Source organism: Hirundo rustica, chromosome 2, assembly GCF_015227805.2.
Source record: "Hirundo rustica isolate bHirRus1 chromosome 2, bHirRus1.pri.v3, whole genome shotgun sequence".
Taxonomy (NCBI): Eukaryota; Metazoa; Chordata; class Aves; order Passeriformes; family Hirundinidae; genus Hirundo; species Hirundo rustica.
This window is the reverse complement of record NC_053451.1, coordinates 3,946,995-3,968,860: the sequence shown is the minus strand read 5'-3', so window position 1 is coordinate 3,968,860 and position 21,866 is coordinate 3,946,995. Positions and strand designations below refer to the sequence as shown.

The window sequence follows — 21,866 nt, the reverse complement described above, 5'->3', positions numbered from 1 at the left end:
TTTGATTTGTTGTCATGTCATATGTTTAATCTTGGATCTTTGTTTTCTATGAATATTTGCACAAACCTGCAGCATCATGCAATAACTACTGTCCACTTCCTCAGAATTAAGATTATAAGGAAAGACAGCCAACAGTGAGTTATAATAAAATCTCTGCAATGTTCCAAAGCTTTAAGTTCTACAGCTTACTTTTCTGAGGTTGGACTCCCTAGCTTTTTCCATATCCCTTCTTATTTATGACTAAAAGTAACTCAAAAAGATGTCAATTTTTCTCTCCATACTTTCCATCAACAAAAACTCCATGAATTTTCTTCCACATTTCATACAACACTGCACTTTTTTTCTTGTCCTTTTAAATATATAATCACCATGCTTATAGTTTTACACGACTACACAGCCTGTAAGCCTACAGGAATGGTTTTATCTTTATAACTACATTTTATAGATGACTCAATTTCATTTATTACAGCGCTTTCTCCCGCAAAGCTGTCTTTTTATATCCAGATAAACTGTCAGATATTCTGAAAATCTGTTCTTAAATCCTCTGAAGCCTTTCCAATAGCATTTTTAGTAACGTAGCAATTATTAAAGGGAATGCAAAGAGTCTAGAATTTACTGTCAGTGTGTCAAAAATTATCAAAACATTAGTCTTTGCCCTGTTTTGTGTAAACTGCAGAGAAAACCTATATCCTTAAAAGAGGGACAGACAACAGCAAAAGACATTATTTTTTAAAAGCCTATCACTTAAATACACATCACAAGCTGTGTTCACACAGCTGTTATCCACCTTAGAAATGAACTGTATTTCAGGTGACCTCCACCTGAGTGAGCTTGGTGGCTGCATTTAATACTATGGAGCAAAACATCCAAAAGGAAGTTTACACAGGGGAAGTTTCTGGCACCTCACCTTCTCCCTTTAGTGAGAAAGGAAAAGGGAGATGCAGGTTTCCAACGTGATACATTGCCTCAGTGCTCCAGGCAATTCTCGATGCAAGGCCTATGTATCACTAGGCATCTTATGCAATTATATATATTATCTTTTATAATTAGCTCTTCTGTTACCATCATGGACAGTGACTGAGTGGGTTTTGTGCTTTTGCAAATCAATTTTCATGAATATTATTAGTATTACCATCACTGTCATTATTATCACCATCATCGCAGCAAGCTGTTCATTTTTGTACACCCAAAGGCAAATGAGTCATTACTTATTCACTGACAAAACTACTCGTCCCAGATACACAGGTAAGCAGATTTTTGCTAGGCTGATCAGTGAAAGAACCCAGGGCCTTCCCTACAAGTGGAACATAACACGATCCTCCTGAATGTTACCACTTTTACTAAGCAGAAACGTATCATCAAATGTGTTCTACTCAAAACAGGAGTTCTGCCAGCTCAGTTCCTGTTCTACATCAAACACTTCAGCTGCGGTTGCAATGTCACTGCACAGCAGGTGGAAAAACATTTCTGGAACAAATGTCAGCAAGGGATAATTCTGAAATAACCTTCTTGTCTACAGTTACACAAGCCAGAAGAGAACAGTGCCATATGGATTGCATTGTTGCTAACCTAGGATGGTGTTGCCTGGTACAATAAGTATTTCTAAAAAAGAAAAAGTTGCAGAAATAAACAAAAAAACAGAGAGCTCTTTTAGTTTCCCATGTTTCTCATAAACATTCATCTTGGGCATGAATTCAAACTGAAATGGGGGCAAGAAAAACCTCAAAAATATAATGCAAAGTTTACAATTAAAGAAATAAAAAAGAATCTATTAGGATAGCTCACCTGAGGAAATAGCTCATACAGATACAGAAGTATCTTACAGTGAGGCATGCCGAATTAGTGCTATGAAACACAGATACCAAAGAAAGTGACTTCACTTTCACTCTGCCTTTGAATTGTGGAGTTCTAACGGATAACCTGCGGTGTTTCACTCTTGCAATACTGAAATTGCAAAAGCACCAGATGGACTCCAGTCCTGATGAACCGTTGACACAGCTGGTCTTAGATGGCTAAAGCCTGCACACAACTTTGAACAGAAAGGTCTGGGTTTGTGCCCTGTGCAGTAGGGTCAAGGGCCAACTGCCAGAAGTATTTAAAACCCTCATCAGGAGAAGCTGAAAGTCCTCATGGAAGGCGCTTAAAAACATCCAGCAATCTGCAAAACACCCTAACCCACTGACCCAGGCTTGCCAGAAACAAAGGATCCCCCCACCCAGTGAGCGCCCAGGTGACAGGCACGCGGTGACAGACACGCAGCGCTGGCACTTACCGTCTTGGTCTGTGGTGACGGTGATGGCCGTGAACTGCTTGGGGGAGAAGCTCAGCTCCGAGACGCCGTTGGTGGCCTCTATCTCGAAGGTGTAGTTGACGTGCGACACGAAGTCGAGCACGGTGACGGAGGAGTTGATGAGCCCTGTGTGCCTGGGGATGAAGCGGATGCCTCCCCCGCAGATCTCGCACTGGCTGGCGTCCGACCCGCACTTCTTGCAGATGACGCTGTAGGTGAGATCCTTCCTGCCTCCGGTGTCGCTCGGGGGGCTCCACTCCAGCATCAGAGCTGTTTCGTTGATGTTAAAAACCACGTTCCTCGGAGCAGAAGGCGGCCCTGCAGAGAAGGAGGGGAAAGCCTGTTAAACTGTGGGAAATGGAAAAAGCAGAAAGCTTGCACAGCGGTGCGGATGTAAGGCCAGGAGTCAAAAAGATACCGCAGAACAGTAAGACTGTGTTTTTGTGCTGCAAAGAGTTTTCTACTTGCCTTAGCAAGTAGAAAAATATCTTAAGCAAGAGAACAGAAAAGTTTAATAATGAGGCTCTGTGCTTTGTTTATAGAAGAGTATAAAAAGGTTCCTAAATAGCAAAAAAAAAAAGAAAAAAGCACCTACTGTTAGATATAAGGTATACGTGTAGTTTTAATGATTGGTTTATACAAATGTCTGTAAGCTCTTAACAATTTGCAATGGGTTAGAAAACTTTTAAAAGGCCTTGTAACACAGAGAAATTTGACTGCTGTTAGCAAGATGTGAGCTGTTGCCATCTTTCAATTGTCTCCCCCTGTAATGAAGCAGACGTTGCAATAAAAGCTCAAGAAACAACTCCCAGTAGTCCTGTCCCGTCCCGTTGTATAGAAAATCTAGATCCAACATTAAGCCAGTGTTATCTACCTTGGAGAAAAAGACTGCCTTAAAGCAATTATTTGCAAATAAAAGATACAAGAGCTACATTTCAGTGACAGGTTTAGTGTAAAAAATAAAGTTATCTACAGACAATCCTTGGAAAAAAAGCATGAACAATAAACTGGTGACATCATAAAAAGCTGAATCATCAAAACAACTTAGAATTAATCCAGAAAGAATTTAAGGCAACACAAAAATGACCTGGGAACGTCAAACCTAGACTAGATAACACAAATTTTCAATAAATAGCTCTTGATGCTGTGGGATACTGAGGCAGAGCACTAACCACAAAATTTATGTCCTTATTTTATGTCTAGTAATGTAGACTTTTCTGAGACTTAAGATCTTTGATGTTTTGTAAGAGACAAATTGAGTAATAAATAAATAACAGCTTTGGAATAATGACAAGAGGTAAAATTGTTTGTATTAGTTCTGCAATGCCAGATATTTCTTTCTATCCTTCACTGCTTATCCCCAGGGATTTCTTTGCTGCTGTTCATTAACAGGGTTAGGTGGCAACAGGCCAAGACTATTAGGTAAGAGACAGTTTTCAAGTTTTCTTTCTTTCCCACCAGGCATCTCTCATCAGCATCAGAATAACAGTGAAGATATCAACTTTTCAGCTTAAAGTTCTAAAAGGATGATCAGGAAGCAGGAGAAAAGGTACTTCTTTAAGGCTGTGAGGAGGAATGCTAAGCCAGCTGCAGCAGGCAGAGTGCAGGGAAGCTCTCACCCAACAAGCAGGTGGTAGAGTTGATTGCACACAGCCGGATGAATCACACATGACCCATTTCCAATTTCCCACTCCTTCCCGTAAAACAGTCAAGGTATGTCCACTAATTTTAAACTGTTTGCTGACTTACTGTGTAGGATCACATGGAAATCACCTGAGGCTTTATATATACATATAATAACGAATATATAGAGTGATCTATTGATTGCCCCTCTACTGAGCACTGGTGAGGCACCTTGAGTCCTGTGTCCAGTTCTGGGTTCCTCACTTAAAGAATGGCATTAAGGGGCTGGAGAATGTCCAGAGAAGAGCAATGGAGCTGGAGAAAAGCCTGGAGCACCAGTGTGATGAGGAGCAGCTGAGGGAGCTGGGGATGTTCAGCCTGGAGAAAAGGAGGCTCAGGGGGGACCTTTACCCCTGACAGGAGCATGCAGCCAGACGGGGGCTGGTCTCTTCTCTCGGACAAAAAAGTGACAGAAAACGGGAAATGGCCTCAAGCTGTGCCAGGGAAGAGGTTCAAGTTGGATATCAAGAAGAATTTCTTCACAGAAAGGGTGACCAAGCATTACAATTTACTGTCCTTCAGAGGTGATGAAATCAAATTCCCTGGAGGTGTTCAAGAAACCATGAGATGTGGCACTTAGTGCTGTGGTCTGGTTTACAAAGCAGTGATTGGTCAAAGGTTGGTGATCTTGGAGGTATTTCCAACCTCAATGATCCTATAATTAATTCTATGATTCCATATCAGATTCCACAGTCTAACAGAAGAACTTCACAACCTAATTGTTTTTTAGATAGGAATTAATGAAGGGCTGAAGGAAAGGTACAAATTGTTACAGGATATCTGAATCATGTTATCTCAATTTCTTACTGTACTATTCTTCCACTTAACATGTTTCAATCAAGCTCTTACAGATGGATAGTTTTCAAAACCAATTTGGACGTAATCCCAAAATAAAAATTGTTATAAGAAACAGGGACTTGGAAAATGTGAGGCCTTACACTCCAGGTATTGGTGTAGGTGAGATGACGGTGGTAAACCCAACTGCTGACCTCTGGGGTTTTTGGGCTGAATGAGTTGAATAAGCATTATATTCCCAGCTCTCAATAAAGTCACAGTGCTTCACCAATGGTTAGCAGAACCTGGAAAACTTTCAGCTTGCTTTGCAGCTTTTGATGATTTATAAAACTGCCAACAGAACTTAGGCATAAAGTTTTGATTGAGACACTGGTAAAACTTTGAGTGAGTTTTTCTTATTTCAGAGTTTCTTAAGCAGACTGAAAGGATACAAGAAGCATTTGCAAATGACACCAGCTAATTTTTAGACGGAGTGTAGTATTTATAATTTTTAAGTGATGCATTTTTATGTGCATAAGCATGGGTATAAAAGCAAGAACGCTTGTAAAAAAAAAAAATGATACTGTGTGGGGGTGATAATGTGAACAATCAACATTAAGCTTTTCTGTAAACTGTAATTCAGCTACTTTTTCATTTCTGGTATTTACCTTTAACTTTTAATAAAAGAGTAATTGACTTTGCCCTGAAATAAATGATGAGTTATCTGCTGGATTTCAAGCACTTGATATTTACAATATATGGAAGTGCTACCCTGCTTTGCATTTTTTTTTTTTAGTGGATAAGAAAGTTTAAAATCTTTGGAATGGATGAGCATTTATTAATACATGTATCTGCCCAGAGTTTATGGTCAATAGATCACCAAACTTTCCACAAAATAACTATGAGGATCACAGTTCTAGCTACTCTGGAAAGCAGTCCAGAGATCGGAATGAGCGAAAACCAGCACACATTATTTCAGCTTCAGTTGTTATTCTTTATGTTCAGAAGACAGGAATAATTATGTTTCCTCTAAAACCATGCTTTGAGAATTAAATAACGACTGGGTCTTAACAAACTCCCAGTGTTAAAACCATGGAGGAGTTTTAGGAATATGGAGGATGAGCCGTAATTGTACTTCCATATGTGCATAACTTTAAGTAGATGAGCAATCCCCTTGAAATAATTGGTAATATTCATGCACTTAAAACTAAGCATCTGTGTAATTGCCTGAAGAATTGCAGTCAATGCTTTAAAACTGGCTTAAATTTAATCTTCCATAAACTATAGATATTATGACAACAGGTCATCACAGCTCAAGCTTTTTTGATATTATTTCATCAATTTTGGCAGGCCCAAACAGGAATTAATATGAATCTAGCCAATAGGAGAGTTTTGTCTGGCTTTGTAGATTTTAATTTTCCATCAGGTTTTCCTTGTACTATATGGAATGGCATCTATAATAAAATAAAATGAAATACTCTTTCAAAAATTTTTTTTTTTCATTTGTATTAGAGAGTGAAGGTTCTTAATAGTCATGATTTGTTACTTATTTCTCAATTTAAGAGAAAACACATATTACTGTGCATTGACGTTTCAGTGAAAAAGAAAACTATCAATTATGTTAGAGGCGTCTTAAAGTATATGACTGTCCTTGGAAATGCAGGAAAAACCCTCAAACACACTTCATACTCAAGGCCCTTCATGCTAATTTGCATGAGGATTAAATAGCTTTTTAATTGCTGTTAAATTATGCCAGTTAAACTGTGATTTCATGCAAATATTAAACTGTAATGACATGCAGTGAATCACTTACTAAGATTTAGAAGTTGGAACAAAGAGAGACAATTAATTGTAATCCTCAGATTCAGCTAAATTATGTGTCACTGGGCTTTTATAAATGTGGCCTGATTGCTTTGTTATCATTTATAAACTACACAAAGATTATTTGGCACATTGGAAAAAGCTGCCAGCAATAATTCTTTTGCAGACATCCGTATGCAAAGCTCTCGGGGTTTTCCTTATATTGATGTTTAAGAAAAACAAGTATATTGGTGAAAATAAGGGATCCTTTCCTCACAGCAAAATTCATGACTTCAAGTTTTATGTGAAAGAATAAAATAGAGTTCAGATGGGTGAGCATAACAAAAAAATGCAGCTCTTCTGCTGAGATGGAACTCAGCCAGAGCGTGAGTAATGCCTTTTGCTTCATTTACAAATTACAGTGAGGAAGTATTTTGACGCTTTCTGTAGAGGAGACCAGTGTGGATGTCTTATGGTGAAGCAGGTCTGCTCTGAAAGCAACACAGCTGACTTTCTGCCTCATGCAGTGCTTTGCACCTCATCTTGTTTAATGTATTCTCTTCCTCTCTGAAGGAAAAGTGCATTTTCCTGTGTATGGAAGGAAAATGCAGAAGTCTGGTGAGGGCAATGTAAAGCATTTTACACACTGGAGAGTGAAGACTGTCTGTAAAAAAAACCTGTCGCTTTTTAAGTGAGAATTGTCCATTATACTCTTGGATTCTTAAAATTTTATGTCATTTGACTATGAAATTACAGCAGAAGGGCAAAGATTAACCATCACCTTACGATACTCAGAATCAGAATCTGGCTGTGCCCTTTGAGTTCATAATTGCATTTTGATATCTGTATATGTAGCATAGACAAATAGTGTCACTTCATGTAGAATTACATTTTTCCCTTTTCACTTATTCTTTTCCTGTGAGGCAGGCAGGAAGAATGGAAGCCAGTGACTGCAAACCAATATCCCAAGTCTGAGCATAATGTTAAATTGCAAAAAAGTGTATAAATATATATATACACACACATATATATAAATAACAATAGAAGCAGTAAAGACTTCAAGTGTGTTGCCTGATTTTCCTGCTGAAATTCAGTGCTGACTCATACACAGAGAATACACTTTGCAGCAGAGGTTATTGAACAGAGCTTAAGTTTGTTGGGTTCAAATTGTTTAAGCATAACGCTAAAAAAAGGGGCATCCAGACAACTCAGACAACCAATATAAGCCTGCCTGACCTTGAAAAGATGGATCAATTCATCCAATTACTTTATGGTGGGAAATGCTAGATTTTATGTACAGAGAGATCAGACAGGGGATTAGATATGATGCTATTTGTTGCTCCCTGTGTATGCAGAGAGATGGCTGATAGAGTACTTGCATATGGTAAAGAAATACACTAAGAAGGAAGAGGAGCAGCGAGAGATTGATAAGAAGTGTAAGTCAAATGAAAAAGCCTAGGAGAAAGAGATTAACAATATATTCTAATGTCATTTTCATTCCTCTTATTGAAATTAGATTTCTATTATGGTGTTCCGCAGAGTGAACACTCTGCTTTAACAAAATGCAGCGACATAAAGTAAAAATGGGAGCAGTGCAATTTTGTAAAAGCAAACTGTACTTTCAAAGAATTAATCAAAGTGGATTTGTAGCTCATCTTGAAAGGAAGTGGATGCCTGTCTTAAATCAAGGTGGTGTTTTTTTCCATAATGATGCATGTGCAAGTTTCTCAGTACTGAGGAACATTTCTGGAGTGAGGAATACTGCCTAACCCCATACTGCCTAATTCTATACAGGAATGAAAAGACAGAACAAAATATCCACCCCTCTTAGGCATATTACCTTGCAGGACATGGGGGAGCAAACAAAATGGGCATCAATAAAGCCAGTCAAAATGTCTAAACATGACGACATTTGTAAAGGGAATCCACTGCTCATTCTGTGTTTCATTTAAGAATATCTCTCCCTTCCAAGGTCCCAAGAAAAATTTCTGTTTCTTATGTCATGTCTCATATGTCAAGATAGAAAACTGAAAATATGGAAAATGCAGATCTTTCCCAAAGGTGCTTATGTAAAAATGGAATTTCCTTTCTGCACAGCATTTTCTGTTTATTTAGTCAAAGTTCCTCATTTTCTTAAAACTTTTCAACTTCTTTTACTGACAGTTTGGATTGAACAATCTAAATTCCACTCATATCTGTATCTTTATTTATTAAATTTAAATTAGCCACATCTGCCTAGATCCACCAAAAGCAGTGAGGTTGTATTTATGACAGAAACATAATTTTAATAACTGAGAGACTAATTTGAAAGCAGTGGGGCTAAAGATATCACTGAGGGAATAATTTGGCCTGAAGACTCTTCATTACTGCTGATGTGCAAGATAAGAACAGTGTCTGCCTGTCAAGAGCTTCAATGTCATTTGCAGAGCTGAAAATTAGTGAAATAATCATCAGTGTAGGTGTAAGATGAATACATCTGCTGTGAAAATCAGTGAAGTACTGATACCCTGCAGCCCAGGCTGAATGGGAGACAATGCATGGTGGCACTGAACCAAGGTACCAGGATGTGCTGCACTGTCTCCTTTATTTCATCCTTCTCCCAAGCTGAGGTGAGACAAGGCACTGATCTCCTGTTGAGGTTGATTTTTGCCCTGTCTCAACTCACTCAGTTATTTTGGCTGACATCCTTCCTCAGTAGGAATGTGGGGGCCTGGCACCAAGTTTTTCCTGACAATTTTCACCCAAAGCAGCTCTCTGCCCTCACATCTGTGGAGAAATCAGCAGGGTGTTGAAGAAACTGCACTCTCATGCCACAGGGCTCTCCTGCTCCTCCCTATCTTATCAACACATCAGGGTATCAGGGCTTAAAATTGTGCCCTGAAAGATAATTATGGAGCCATAATGCCACGTTTGAGTAAGTTTTTCAAAGAACTTTCAGCAATGAAAAATCAACTACTTATAAATAATATGGAGCCACATCTGCATAATGTATGAGTGAAACCTTTTCCTAGGCATGAAAGTGTCAAGAATACCTGGGATGTGTTGGTTCTGGGAGTAAGTTTTTAATGGCCTGTGCTTGAGGCACTGATTTGAGTGGAATTATCTGTAATCACCATTTTCCTGTGGGAAGCCTGAAAGGATGCTGTTTATTCCCTCAAATACTTCATGCAAAAAGCCAAGCCTGTGTGCCCTGCTTCAAAGTGAGCTGGGACTGGGGGCACACTCTCTGAACCCTGAGCCCCTGAGGTATCCAGAGATTGGCACCTATCCTCCCCTCTGAAAACCCTCTGGTTAGATTACAAAATTTTCTGCCTTGGGTCTCAGGAGCACCTTTTTTAGGGACCATCACCCTCATGCGGTGGACGGACAACGTCTTGGTCTATATGTAATGACCTCAATGCCTATGAATTTGTAAATCAGCTTTAAATTCTCAGGTCTGTTCCAAATTTGCCAAATCTGATGTCATTGGTAAAACCAGCATGAGCAGAGGAAGTAGCACAGTTCAGTTTTACATGATGCTGCATAGAACACCCCAAAACACAGCTATGCACTGATGGTTATTGCAACAGCACTTTGTCTTTAGGGCTTTATCTCTTAAAAATTATGTGTACTTAATCTGTCAAAATACTTCATGAATTTAACATGTTAGATTTTTAGAATCCTCTTAATTGTGGCAGAAGAAGTACCAAGATCGAATCCTCCACCAGAAGAATTAACAAAATGTTCCACCATAAACTGAGTGCCTTAGAGGATTCTGCAGCCTTTAATCATCTTTATTAAATAAGTGATTTTAATAGCCTATTAAAATATAATATTTCACCCACAGATTTTTAAATACTGCTGTTTGTTCCTAGTGTTGGGACTAAAAAGATATAGTTGCTTTACAATCAATAAATGAATCCCAGTGAGTAATGAACTGTGAATGAAAATCTAGAAGAAATATTTTAGTAAGTGGTAAGAAAACTTATGCTATATATTCCTAGACGTAAGACCATTGATCCAAATAATAGAAATCTCTTCTTGGAATTTCTGCCCCCAGATTGACAGACATCATGTTTGTCTTAATGATAGATTCAGGTTAGTTAAAAATCAAAAAATTATGTATTCCAAAATTCATTAAAAAATCTAATAATGATCGTTATCAGTCACATAAAAGGGAATAAGTCTCTGTTAAAAGAAGGTGATGGTGATAGATATAATTATATCTCATTCTGATTGGACACATTTTTTTCAGTTTAAAAAATTATTTCTGTCTTTTTTAGAGTGTTTAGTTTTTATTTGATTGTGTGAGGAATATATTTGTCTTACACTTTTCAATTAAATCTGAGGAGGCAGCACAGCATGTTATCAGATTTTTTTTTTTTTCTTTACATGACTCCAGCTTTTTGAAAGTTTTTCCACCAGCAAATTTTCAAATATATAAGATGCACATTATTGGTAGTAAACCCACCACATTGTTATCTACATAACAATGATTACACTTCCTTCTATTATATTTCACAATTACAAGTTCAAAAGTCACCAAACTAAGAAACAAGGGCACATTTAGGGGTATCTAGACACTAAGCAGAAATATACTGTTTGAATTTTGATTTTAAAAATCTCTTTTGATTAACATGAATGGAATTCTTCAAAACTCATAGTTTTTGGTTTTGGTTTTTTTTTAATACAAAACCAAATAAATTAGGCAACAGAACTGTAGACACTAGTAATGATCAGACTTACGGGTACATGCCATAGTTGGTGGGTCCTTCTCAGCTCTGAAATAACCTTTCTCACACTGACAGACAGAAGTTGCTTCTGCGTGAGTCAAACTGTGTGGAGGGCACTTGGAGCACTTCACATTTCCAGCAAATGCTTTATAGAATCCAGGCCTGCAAGCTGCAAAGGAAGAAGATTAAGTTTCATTAATAGAAGAAAATTTTGTTCATAAATAAAATCTGTTCCAAGCAGTTATAATGATGTTTCTTTCCTTTCCAATCTAGATATAGATGCTTTGATGATACAATTCTTGGTATTTCTTATTTTGATATATGGACTTAAAGGAAAAAATACTCTGTTGTTGGTATATAATAGGGAATTGTCAAGAAAGATAACTTCCCAATTTTTAGTCAATCCCTAGTGCTTTAAAGCAGAAACAAATCATTAAAATACATCTTAACCCAGATCAGTCAGGCATGCATGCTGCGATATTATTTTAAAATCATCCTCAGACCTCATCACACACATTTAAACAGAGATTTCTTTCTTTTCCTGCCACTTGAACATGCCAGCATGTGTTGCAGTTACTGTCTTCTGGCCTCCCCATGCAAAAACATTAAAAATGAAAGAGCAACTCAGACATGTACAGATTCTACAGACTCATTTTCCTCCTTTTCCAGTGGTACAATGGAAACCTGCACTATAAACATAATTTTGAGGTTCCATGTGGCTTTTTCTCACTTTGACATATTCAAGACTATCTTCTGTACATGGCTAGAGGAAATAGGCAGTTGTTCCTTTTCTTGTAATAAGATAAAACAGATTTTAAATTAGGTGTTTTTAAAAAGTAACTCAAAGGATGCATTTAATGGATTCAGTGTCAGTTCATATTAACTGAGTTACTAAAAAGTATTAACTCATAGATAACATATACGTGAGTATATGCTATCTACAGTTTTTCTTCTGATTCTGAAGGCTTTTCTTGATATAATAGCAGTTGCAGTAGTAGCTGAACAAAAAGGAGTGAGATGACACTGAAAAAGATAACACTTGATTGCCTCTCAGAACCCAAGAGCCAATTTTTCAAATGCAATTTCAAGAGCTTAATTTTGACCCAGCAATTTCAGCAGTTCTCCTCCCAGTGTGTTGTTCCGGCTTTGCTGAATAGACATTAGGGAGGTATCCTGCCCTGCTGTCACTGACTGGAGGAAAAAAAAAAAAAAAAAAAAAAAGGGATTTCTGGTGTTAGACATAAAAGAGGTGGGAACAGCAGGGGTTTTCCCCTTGAAAGTAGGCTACTGGTCTGATCCAATTGTGATTATAGTGAGTGACAATTTTCCAGTGATTGGAAAGGCAGCAGGTTTAGTGCAATGAAGAAGGCAGCACTGCCCAAATCCTACCCTAATAAATATGAAATTCTTGCTTTATTTAATATGTGACATTTGTGGCTAAAGAACTAACAATTCCAGGTTACAGTTTCATTCAAAGCAAAATAAGTGTTCTTCTGAAATCATTCCTTCTTCCCTTCTGTCCCTCAAAAAACAAATCACTTTGGATCAAAAGAAACACAGCATTCTCTTTCAAGAGCAATATTTTGTCCAAAATTCAAGATCTTCACTCTTTCAAAATAAAACTCAAGGAGAAGATTAATTTCCAACTAAAACAAAAAGCAAATGTTTTATTCTGAACTGGTAGTCTCTACTGTATTTAAAGCAATTATGTTTTTGATGTGGTAAGGCTTTTATAAAAGAAAGCACATACATACTCATGGAAAAAGCGGAGGGAAAAATAAATGGATTAAGGTAGATCATTTTACCTATTTTGAAGTCAACTCAAGTACATCTATCCCCTAAGTCAAGTATGTATCAAATTCTGTGGCAGAGAAGCTACAGGGATATCAGGGAAGCTTTTCAATTAAGATGTTTACAAAGGCATTAACAACTCACTCCTCACCCACATGCACAATCTCACAATCATGATTATTGATCCTTCCAGATAAAAAAACCCCAGCCCTTCATAAACAAGATAACATAAGCTGAAAGCCCGAAAACAATCACAAGCTTGGGAAAGCCCATCCCTGTAGATAACTCAAAGCTGACTGCCAACATTCATGGTAGAAGAGAATAAACTGTTACTCTGTCAAAGTCAAGGAATTCACAGCCTCAGTCTGAAATATAGCACTTCAGTTGCTATGCGTATCTAAGCTTAGATTCTGATAACAATCATTGTGTTTCAGTGGCAAGTTAGCCAAAACAATTGCTATATTTACCATTTTCCACAGAAAACCTGCAAAGAAAGGTTTGTTTTCATCTGTATTACCAGAGAGTATTTTTCTATCTTCCAAATCACTGGGTAACATCTTGCTTCCCCTAATATTTTCTACCAGAAATGACTTTGCAAGTTACTCATTATAGGATACTTTTCACTGCATGAAATTTGACTTTTGTAAAGCCTGGGGCAAGATACTATATTGTCTTAAAGGTTCAGGTTATCTGAATGAACAAAGACACTAAAGGTTTCTCCAATGAAATACGAGTGACTAGGCAGAGAAACGCTGATAATTTAATTGGCTTCATAAAAGATAACACATTTATAAATGTGCTTTGCTGCAGCTTCACCAGACTTCGACTGTGAGTTTTGGAAACTATAGATGCTTTATAATGAATATGATTTTCCTTATTTAATGTTGAATAGGTGGGATTTAGTTTTGTTTGTTTGATCCATGGCCACCCGTGGCCTGCAACTGCGGCCCAGCCCACCCCGCAGGGCCCACGGTGTGGGGTCAGGTTCGGCCATGGAGCCCCCAGAACCTCAAACTTGCCATAAGATTGATGTCTGCATCAATCTTATGGCAAGTGCAGAGAAAGCCAGACCTTGCTGAGCTCCGTGTGGGGAACAGGACACGTTCCCAACCTCGGGGATGTGGCCAGGAGGTGCCCTCAGCACAGGCTGGCGGGACACGGGGCCTGGCGCCCCAGCGATATTCGGGCGCTGAGGAGGGAGGGTTTCACCTCGTGCTGGGAGGAACAGCATTTTCAAGGGTCTTTTGACTTGCCCCCTCCAGTAAATAAGGCCATGGCTCCATCACTCCAAAACACAGCAGTGGGCTGTCTTGTGGAAGAATCCTTACTGCTCAAGGCTGTTACAGCCATTGAGTTCTCCCCCAGCCTCAGGCGTGTACAACACATGGAAATAAAACCCAGAAAATGCAAACACAGTGGTCATCTGACTGGTCATAAAGCCTCATTCCTTTAAAAGAAGAAAAGCAGCATTTTCAGGGCTCTGCGGGAGCACGTTGTTGTCAAGATTCGTTTTCAGCTGCTTCTGTTTTGTAAGATCTGAATTGACCACTACAGTGTTCTTTGAAGTAAGATGAGTCCAAAGGAGAATTAGGAACAACTTTTAGGTATGTCTGACACTGCTGGCCTGTGGGTGGGAAATAATTTGTCATGAAAATGGATTTTTTATATCCTGCTGAAAACCCATCAATCAAATTAAATCAAAGAAGACTCTGTTATCATTTACAATGAATGGCAACCATCAGTAGCTGTAGAAGATGTGTTTTAGTCTTTCTGAATCAAACACTTTGTTATGCATTTCCAGCCTCATACTTTTAAACTTGCTTACTGAATTCCCCTAATGCCCTGTGAGACTGGTATCTTTCATATTTGTTATATTCTGAATGATTTCAATTTTAAAGTCCTCTTACCCCTCTGCTATCTGATCACTTTATTAAAAGGACAATCCAATAAGGCCTGTTCCATTCTACCACTGTGCAGATAGAAGGAACTATTATATTACGTTAACCAATTTATACTTTAGTAGAAGTGTCTAGGAAAGATAGAAAAGAACATGAAAAAAGAATGCAATGAAGTTGGATGCTCTATATTAAAAAAGGCAGAATACAATCACGAAATCAAGATTAGGATATTACAGAATTAGGACAATAAAGCTATGAGGACAGCCTTTGAATGTGAGTACTATCTGGTTAAATAATCTCATCTTTCTCACACGAATCTTGTTTTATTCAGGCCATGAATGGGCTGTGAGGGGGATTCAGTTTGGGTCATGTTCAAACTGATAGTGAGACTGTGCAGCGTAAGTTGCTGGAAACCTGAGGAAGAATCCAGGGGAGGAAGACCAGCCATCACAGATTATAAATGATCCAACATGCTAGTTACTTCTAACTACAAAAATAAAAGACATCACGGTATTGAGAAAGCAAAGCTCTAGTTTGATTTAGTTCCTAGAGAGAGTAAGGAGGGGACAGGTGACACCCCTAGAAAACTTAATGACAGAATGACCCAACTTTGGGGGCATAATAGACTGATTTCCCTTTTTTGTTTGCAATAGATTTGATGAGTAATATTCTGGGTGCTATGGTCTGCACTTAAATGCATCTGTGTTCATATGCTGCAGTCAATCTCTTGGCAATATCTCTGCTCTCTAATATTTCTATTGTTAGATTTGGAGAACTGATAGGAGCATTACTCAAACCCTTGACTTTAGAGAGGAGCAAGGCAGAGGAGACAAAAAGAAGCAGGTATAAGGCTGCTTCTTCAAATATGACTACATAATCACGACAGGTAAATGAAATTAAATGTTCTTCCTCTTTGTGCTCTTTTTTTCCCCAGTGACTTTTCTACCATTGCCATATTTCAATATTCTATGGAGGTTTTAAATGAAAATTATTAGAAGAAATGACAAAGGAGATAATTGTCAGCTATCAAACAGTATTTTCAATTCACATCAGTGCAGTTTTTCTCTGTATAAGACACTAGTTTCAATACAATAATGTAAACAATTATTCAGGTCACATAAGATGTTTTAAAAGAATCTGAGTTTTATCCAAAAAATACATACAAGCAAGGTATTAATTATATTAATTTTATCACTGCCTGTCATACTAGATATAATCCAACAGCTCATCAAAGAGCTGGGGGCTGTGCTACACAGCCCAAGTGAATCCTCTTCTGCATAGGCTCATTTTTGTAGTACAAAAGAACCCCACCTCAAAACAAAAACGAGTGTCCTAAACACTAAACTAGAATTTAAGAATATGATTTTAAATGCATAGGTACTACTCAAAGGAAAAGATGGAAAATATTTTCAATCTTGATAAAACTTCTTCCCTTAATTCTTAGAACCAGGTGAATTATTTTTTCCAGACTAATGAAGTAAATAAAATTTACTACTACATCAGATAGATGGCATGTAAGGGTGTTCCACTGAATACAGAATTAGCAAATTAGTGTTCCAATAAATACAATAAATCAATGCAAAATTAGCAAAATAAGCAGCTGAAAACAGGCTGATTTCATTGAAATATCAAGTACCGAAATCCAGATAAAGACAATATCCATTAAAAAACCCTGTTCATACCACAGGTTTCACAGCTGCACCCTTTTCATATTACCCCTTAAATATGATTTTTAAAATGTAGTCATGAGTCAAAAGAGATTTTTTTTTTTAAAGAAAAAGTTGCTATATTGCAACTTAGAGCAATTTTGTGTGTTTTAAGTTCAAATATTCCTTCCTAAAGTCTCACAGAAGTGCCAAGTGACAAAAATGGCTGCAAAACCAAGGTACTTCATCAGGGATGGAAGAAGAGAGACAAAACCAACAGGATGCACCTTCACTGATCTGTGCTGCTGAGTCTGTGGTGGGGATCCCTGAAGTCCAATAAACTGGATGAGGTGGGAAATACAAATACTCACATACACTGCTCCATACCCAAATAAATGAAGTCTTTATTTCTGTTGATACTTTATTGATAGACTCCATAGAAAAAGCACAGTTAAACAGATTTCATAAAGCCTTAAAGGAGACAGTAAAAATACTGTTTTCTACACTGCATAATTTTTAAAGCGGCATCACTGTGTTTGAGGAAGATAGTGAATGAAAGGAATCAGTCAGGCTAATTAGGGCACACAATAGAAATGGTAATCAAGGAACACGACAGCAGAGAAAATGAAGGGAAGTAATCTATTCCTGCAATATATCAGTGCATACTCCTGGGATCAGGAAGGTTTGCAGGAAAAGAATGGAAGGAAAAGATCATTACCGCTGCAAGCAGCCATCTCCAGTAATCACCTTTAAACAGGGAAGGGGAAATGTAACCCTGAGAATACTTCAGGGCAATGCAGAACTTACTCGCTGAGTACTCAAATCTGTCCACAGTAGCTATGAAAATGCTTTATTTTAAAGCATAATATCGGCAATGCTTTATTTCATTGTTCTTTTCTACTTTTTAATCACTGTTCCATTGCTGAAATTAGCTGGAAGGACTTTTGAGGGGAAGGGATACGGAAGGAGTGTGATTAGTTTCTCAACAATGCAGTGAATGCAGCAACAAGAAATATAATTTATTGTAACTACAGAAGGAACCTGTGTTTGCTGGACTTTCTGTGTTTTACTTCAAGAGGAATTAATGTCCAACTTCTCTTTTCACAGCTCCTGTGTACAGCTGAGGACTAACTTATTAGAGGACACCGCAAACAGGCATTACACCACACCAAATATTTCCTTCTGCAAGAGAAAAAAATGGTCTGAGTAGATCAGATCCATTTTGTGGCTGATTCCTTTGCATATGATCATCTCTGTATCTGTTGGTGAGAACAGTTACAGAATCATCATCTCCTGGTCTGAACATAATTACCAAATGCTAGAAAAATACCTCCCACTATTAGAAAGATTTTAAGTGCCTTTGTACCAGATACATATACAAAAACTGGTCATCTGTGGAGAGCAGTGCGTCAATCATATTATATCCTTATTGTAGATATTACATCAAATGATATCATATATGTGTTATTTTCCCTCTCTGCTCCTTCTGTTGGGATCATAAACCTTAGTTTCCGTCATCCCTCTGCCCCATTTTTTCATCTTCCCCCTTGTACATGAAACCTTTCTGTTTTCAGCTCTGAAAATAAGTAGTTAGCCATGGATTTCTCTTTTTCCTGTGCAACAACAGCCCCTTGGAATCTGCAGATGCACTTTTCTCTATCCATTACAAATTAATCTGCTAGCCTGGGTTAATGAATTCTGATGATAGCCATTATTGAATTTGCTTTGCACGTGGGGTTTTTTCAGAACCAATTTTGTTCTGAGGCTGTTTCCACTTTTGACAAAGACCAAAACTTTTTAGAGAAGGCACACCTTGACGGAATGGAATACCCTCACAGGAAGTTATTAACAACGAAAATCTGAAGTACAGTGCGGTCTCTATTTACAAGGTTATAGTTTCTTGTTATGGCCTTACTATAACATTGCAGTTTTTAATGGTTTAAGATCGAAAACTAAATTTTTCAAGGTTCACTGCTCTCACTACAGCAATTATTCTGATAATAGATCAGCTAAAGTGATGCAGTTTTTTTCTTCTCTATGTAACTGTCTCTTTTACAGAAATATAATTAGCAAGAAGCAATAGCACTGAGAAAACAATCTAACCCACTTTAAAAAAATACTTCAAATAATCCAATATTTAAAAGGAGAGGTTTAAAATCATGCTTGCATTTTTAATTATGGCTACCGAGATTGCACATTCAGGTACAAATTTGAGTGTGTGATTTATTTAAGACCCTGCTTTATTTGCATGTACAAGTCAGGAGTTTGGGCACGCAGACAAAATTACTGTAATCACGGGGAATATTTGAATGCCCCAATCCAGACAGGTAATCGTAAAGTTGGGTAATTCATAGGCAAAAAATGCTGAAATGTTGTTATAAAATCAGGCATTTGGCCTTTGAAATAGAGTCTTTTTGGATGTGTTTGCTGAAAAGCTCACAAGCTTCATTTTTAAAGACACCCAACATGATTAGTGACTCCCAGTTCTGACTTACCATTGGAAATAAAGTACTGATGCCTCTGTGAGAACCTAAGGTAATTTTCTTTTGTATTATCTCTGAATACCCACAAGCTCACAGGCAAATAATCTTGATCATTAAAAATTATTTTCAACCCATCTTTTTGTCTGCTACAGTACTGTACTCAATTTTATGTCATCTTATTCTATTCTATTCTATCATTGCTTTAAGACATAGGAGTAACACAATGTGGTACTTGTGAATAAAAATTCTGTGAGTTATGTCAGCAACTAACACAGTATTCAAACACCTATTTTGCTGTGGAAGCAACACGAAATTCTGTAATTAGTTCATTCAAGTTTTCTTTTTCCTCACATCCACGTAGAACCAATAACCCCTTACAGTAACTACTGAATTATATTTACACAGGCACAGACGACACCAACATTCTTGGTGTGGGTTTTTTGTTGTTGTGTGTTTGTTTTTTCATTTCATAAGCAAATGTTGCCAAGTTCTCCCAACCCACCATAACATTCAGATTAATGTGAATTTCAATGTATCGGCAATGCCTTGATAACCCAAGGGAAAGCTCTGACTACTATCTCAAATATTCATCTACTGGCCTTCTAGGACAGGAATAAATCCTTTGATGATGCAACCCCATCCAACCCCATTTAAATAAAGCAAAAATCATGAAGGTGCCCTTTAGCTGAACAGGTTTCTAATTTGTGTTTCACTGAAGTAGTTATGTGGGATAAATCTTCAATCCTAGTGTCTGGAATATTTCATGATTGATGACAAGAATCAGAGCTGTGTATTTCTACTGAACACACTGATATTTCACAGGAATTTCACAGAAACAAACCATGACTTCAATATGAATTCTCAAATAATCAGGTTGATATGAAAAGTGTTCCCTCCAATAAGACTTCCAGTATTGATAGAGAAACTTAAGCTTAAGAACACAGGTAAGTATTACTATAAAACCATATTAAATCTGCATAAAATCGGAATCTTTTCTAAAAATGCTGAAGAAGTACCAGATAGGTTTATTTCTAGTTTCCAGCTATAGTGGATGCACACTACAGCATCAAGTATTTTCCAGATGAAGAGAATAAAATTATCCCCATCCTGGAAATTCCCAACCAAAGCCTTAAGCTTAGAGAGGTCAGTGGGACTAATTCAAGATTTTCTAGCAGTTAATCATCCTGAACCACACGTGCCAGGCCCTCACATGCCACAGGCCTGCAGGGGCTGTACCTCTTTAAATGAGGAGCCAAACACCCCAAAACAGCACCATAAGGTTACCCCACAACTGAATTTACTTTATTCTTTTTTTCCCCCACTTTTCTTCAGAGCTGCAAACGTACAATCAGACAGATTTGGCATGAAACTGACCTCTTAACTACCGACTGTTTAGCTCAAAAGTTAATTTTTTTTAGATGTTATTAGCATCACTTTAGTAGGGCTGTGTGGATATGGTGTCCTGCTATTTTTAAGTATGTAAATTCACATGACAGTTTCCATTCTGAAAGAAAAATGTTTAATGTTTTAAATAGGCATATGTGGTTTTGGTAACATTTCAGGGCAAACACACACTTAAAAAAGACAGGCAACAAATTTTATATATAAAATATATATAAATAGATATATATATCTCTCTCTATATAGATATATCTAAAATATGTCATTTTAGATATTTGACTGATAATTAGAAATGTCTAGAATCATTCAAAAGAACAATAAAATTCAGAATTAGGATTACATAGTCAACAAAAATGACAGCTACTGATGCTGCATTGCCCTTCCTCATCAGATTGTGAATTTAATTCTGGCAAAGTTTAATTCCAGCTTTGAAATAATAATTAAGAAGTGTGCAGGACAGAGAGCTTTTGAGTTGATAAATATCTCTGTTCTAGCTGAGGTGTGGACACATGACAGGAAGCAAGAGAGCTGCAGCTCACTCACTGATCTATAGACTCTGGTTGTGTCTAAGCCTTACAGCAGTTAACATTACATTTATTTCACACCTGGGGGCGGCGCATTGCTTGTATGTGGTCAATTTTCACCTTTTTCCTTCACTTACATTCACGTTTCTCATACTGTGAGCAAAATGACTGCAAGACAAAGGTCAGGAGCTACAATTCCGACAGTAAATGAGACACTGCTGCCTTCATTCAGTATTTGGAACGGTAAAATTCAGGAATCAGCGTTCATCTAAAAAGTAACAACGGACTGTACCATTTGGTTTCTTTTTTTTCTTTTATAGGCTGATTTTTAATAGAAAACTCAAGCAAGACAAACAGCCACTCTGTTAAACTCAGCTACAATAATGTAACTACACTTGCCATGAACATTTGCAATCACTATAAAAAGCAACATAGCCACAGATGTCTAGTTTTAGAAAAACAGATACATGATATAGAAATACATACACAAAACTACATTAATTTTATTTGGGAATAAAAAAATATATATATTTCTAGAGAGTCAGCCATATGAGAAGTGGCTGAGGGAGCTGAGGGTGCTCAGCCTGGAGAAAAGGAGGCTCAGGAGAGACCTTCTCACTCTCTACAATCACATGAAAGGAGGTTGTAGCAAGGTGGGGGACAGGCTCCCAGGTAAAATGTGATAGGAAGATGAATTTGATAACTCAGAGACACCAAAAAACCAAAATGGAGCCCTTTCCATCAGATGATGCTTAATGCCATTTATGTGGTGCAAGAACTTCTATTATGAAATGTAACATTGCTTAAAACAGAAAGATTATCTTATAGTACCTAAGGAGAGTAAATAAGACCCTTTTTGATTTT

General features: G+C 37.5%; 1 protein-coding gene across 4 annotated transcripts in view; it reads right to left on the bottom strand.

Moving 5' to 3' along the window:
* Positions 1 to 21,866, bottom strand: part of LOC120766126 (ephrin type-A receptor 6) — a 372,678-nt gene that overhangs the window by 185,736 nt on the left and 165,076 nt on the right. For all 4 annotated transcript variants that reach the window (XM_040091493.2, XM_040053571.2, XM_040091502.2 and 1 more), the window contains exons 4-5: positions 11,273 to 11,428; positions 2,273 to 2,608 (exon numbers count right to left, since the gene is read on the bottom strand). In XM_040091493.2, the coding sequence (XP_039947427.1) occupies positions 2,273 to 2,608; positions 11,273 to 11,428 (492 nt within the window). The remainder of the gene's footprint in view (positions 1 to 2,272; positions 2,609 to 11,272; positions 11,429 to 21,866) is intronic.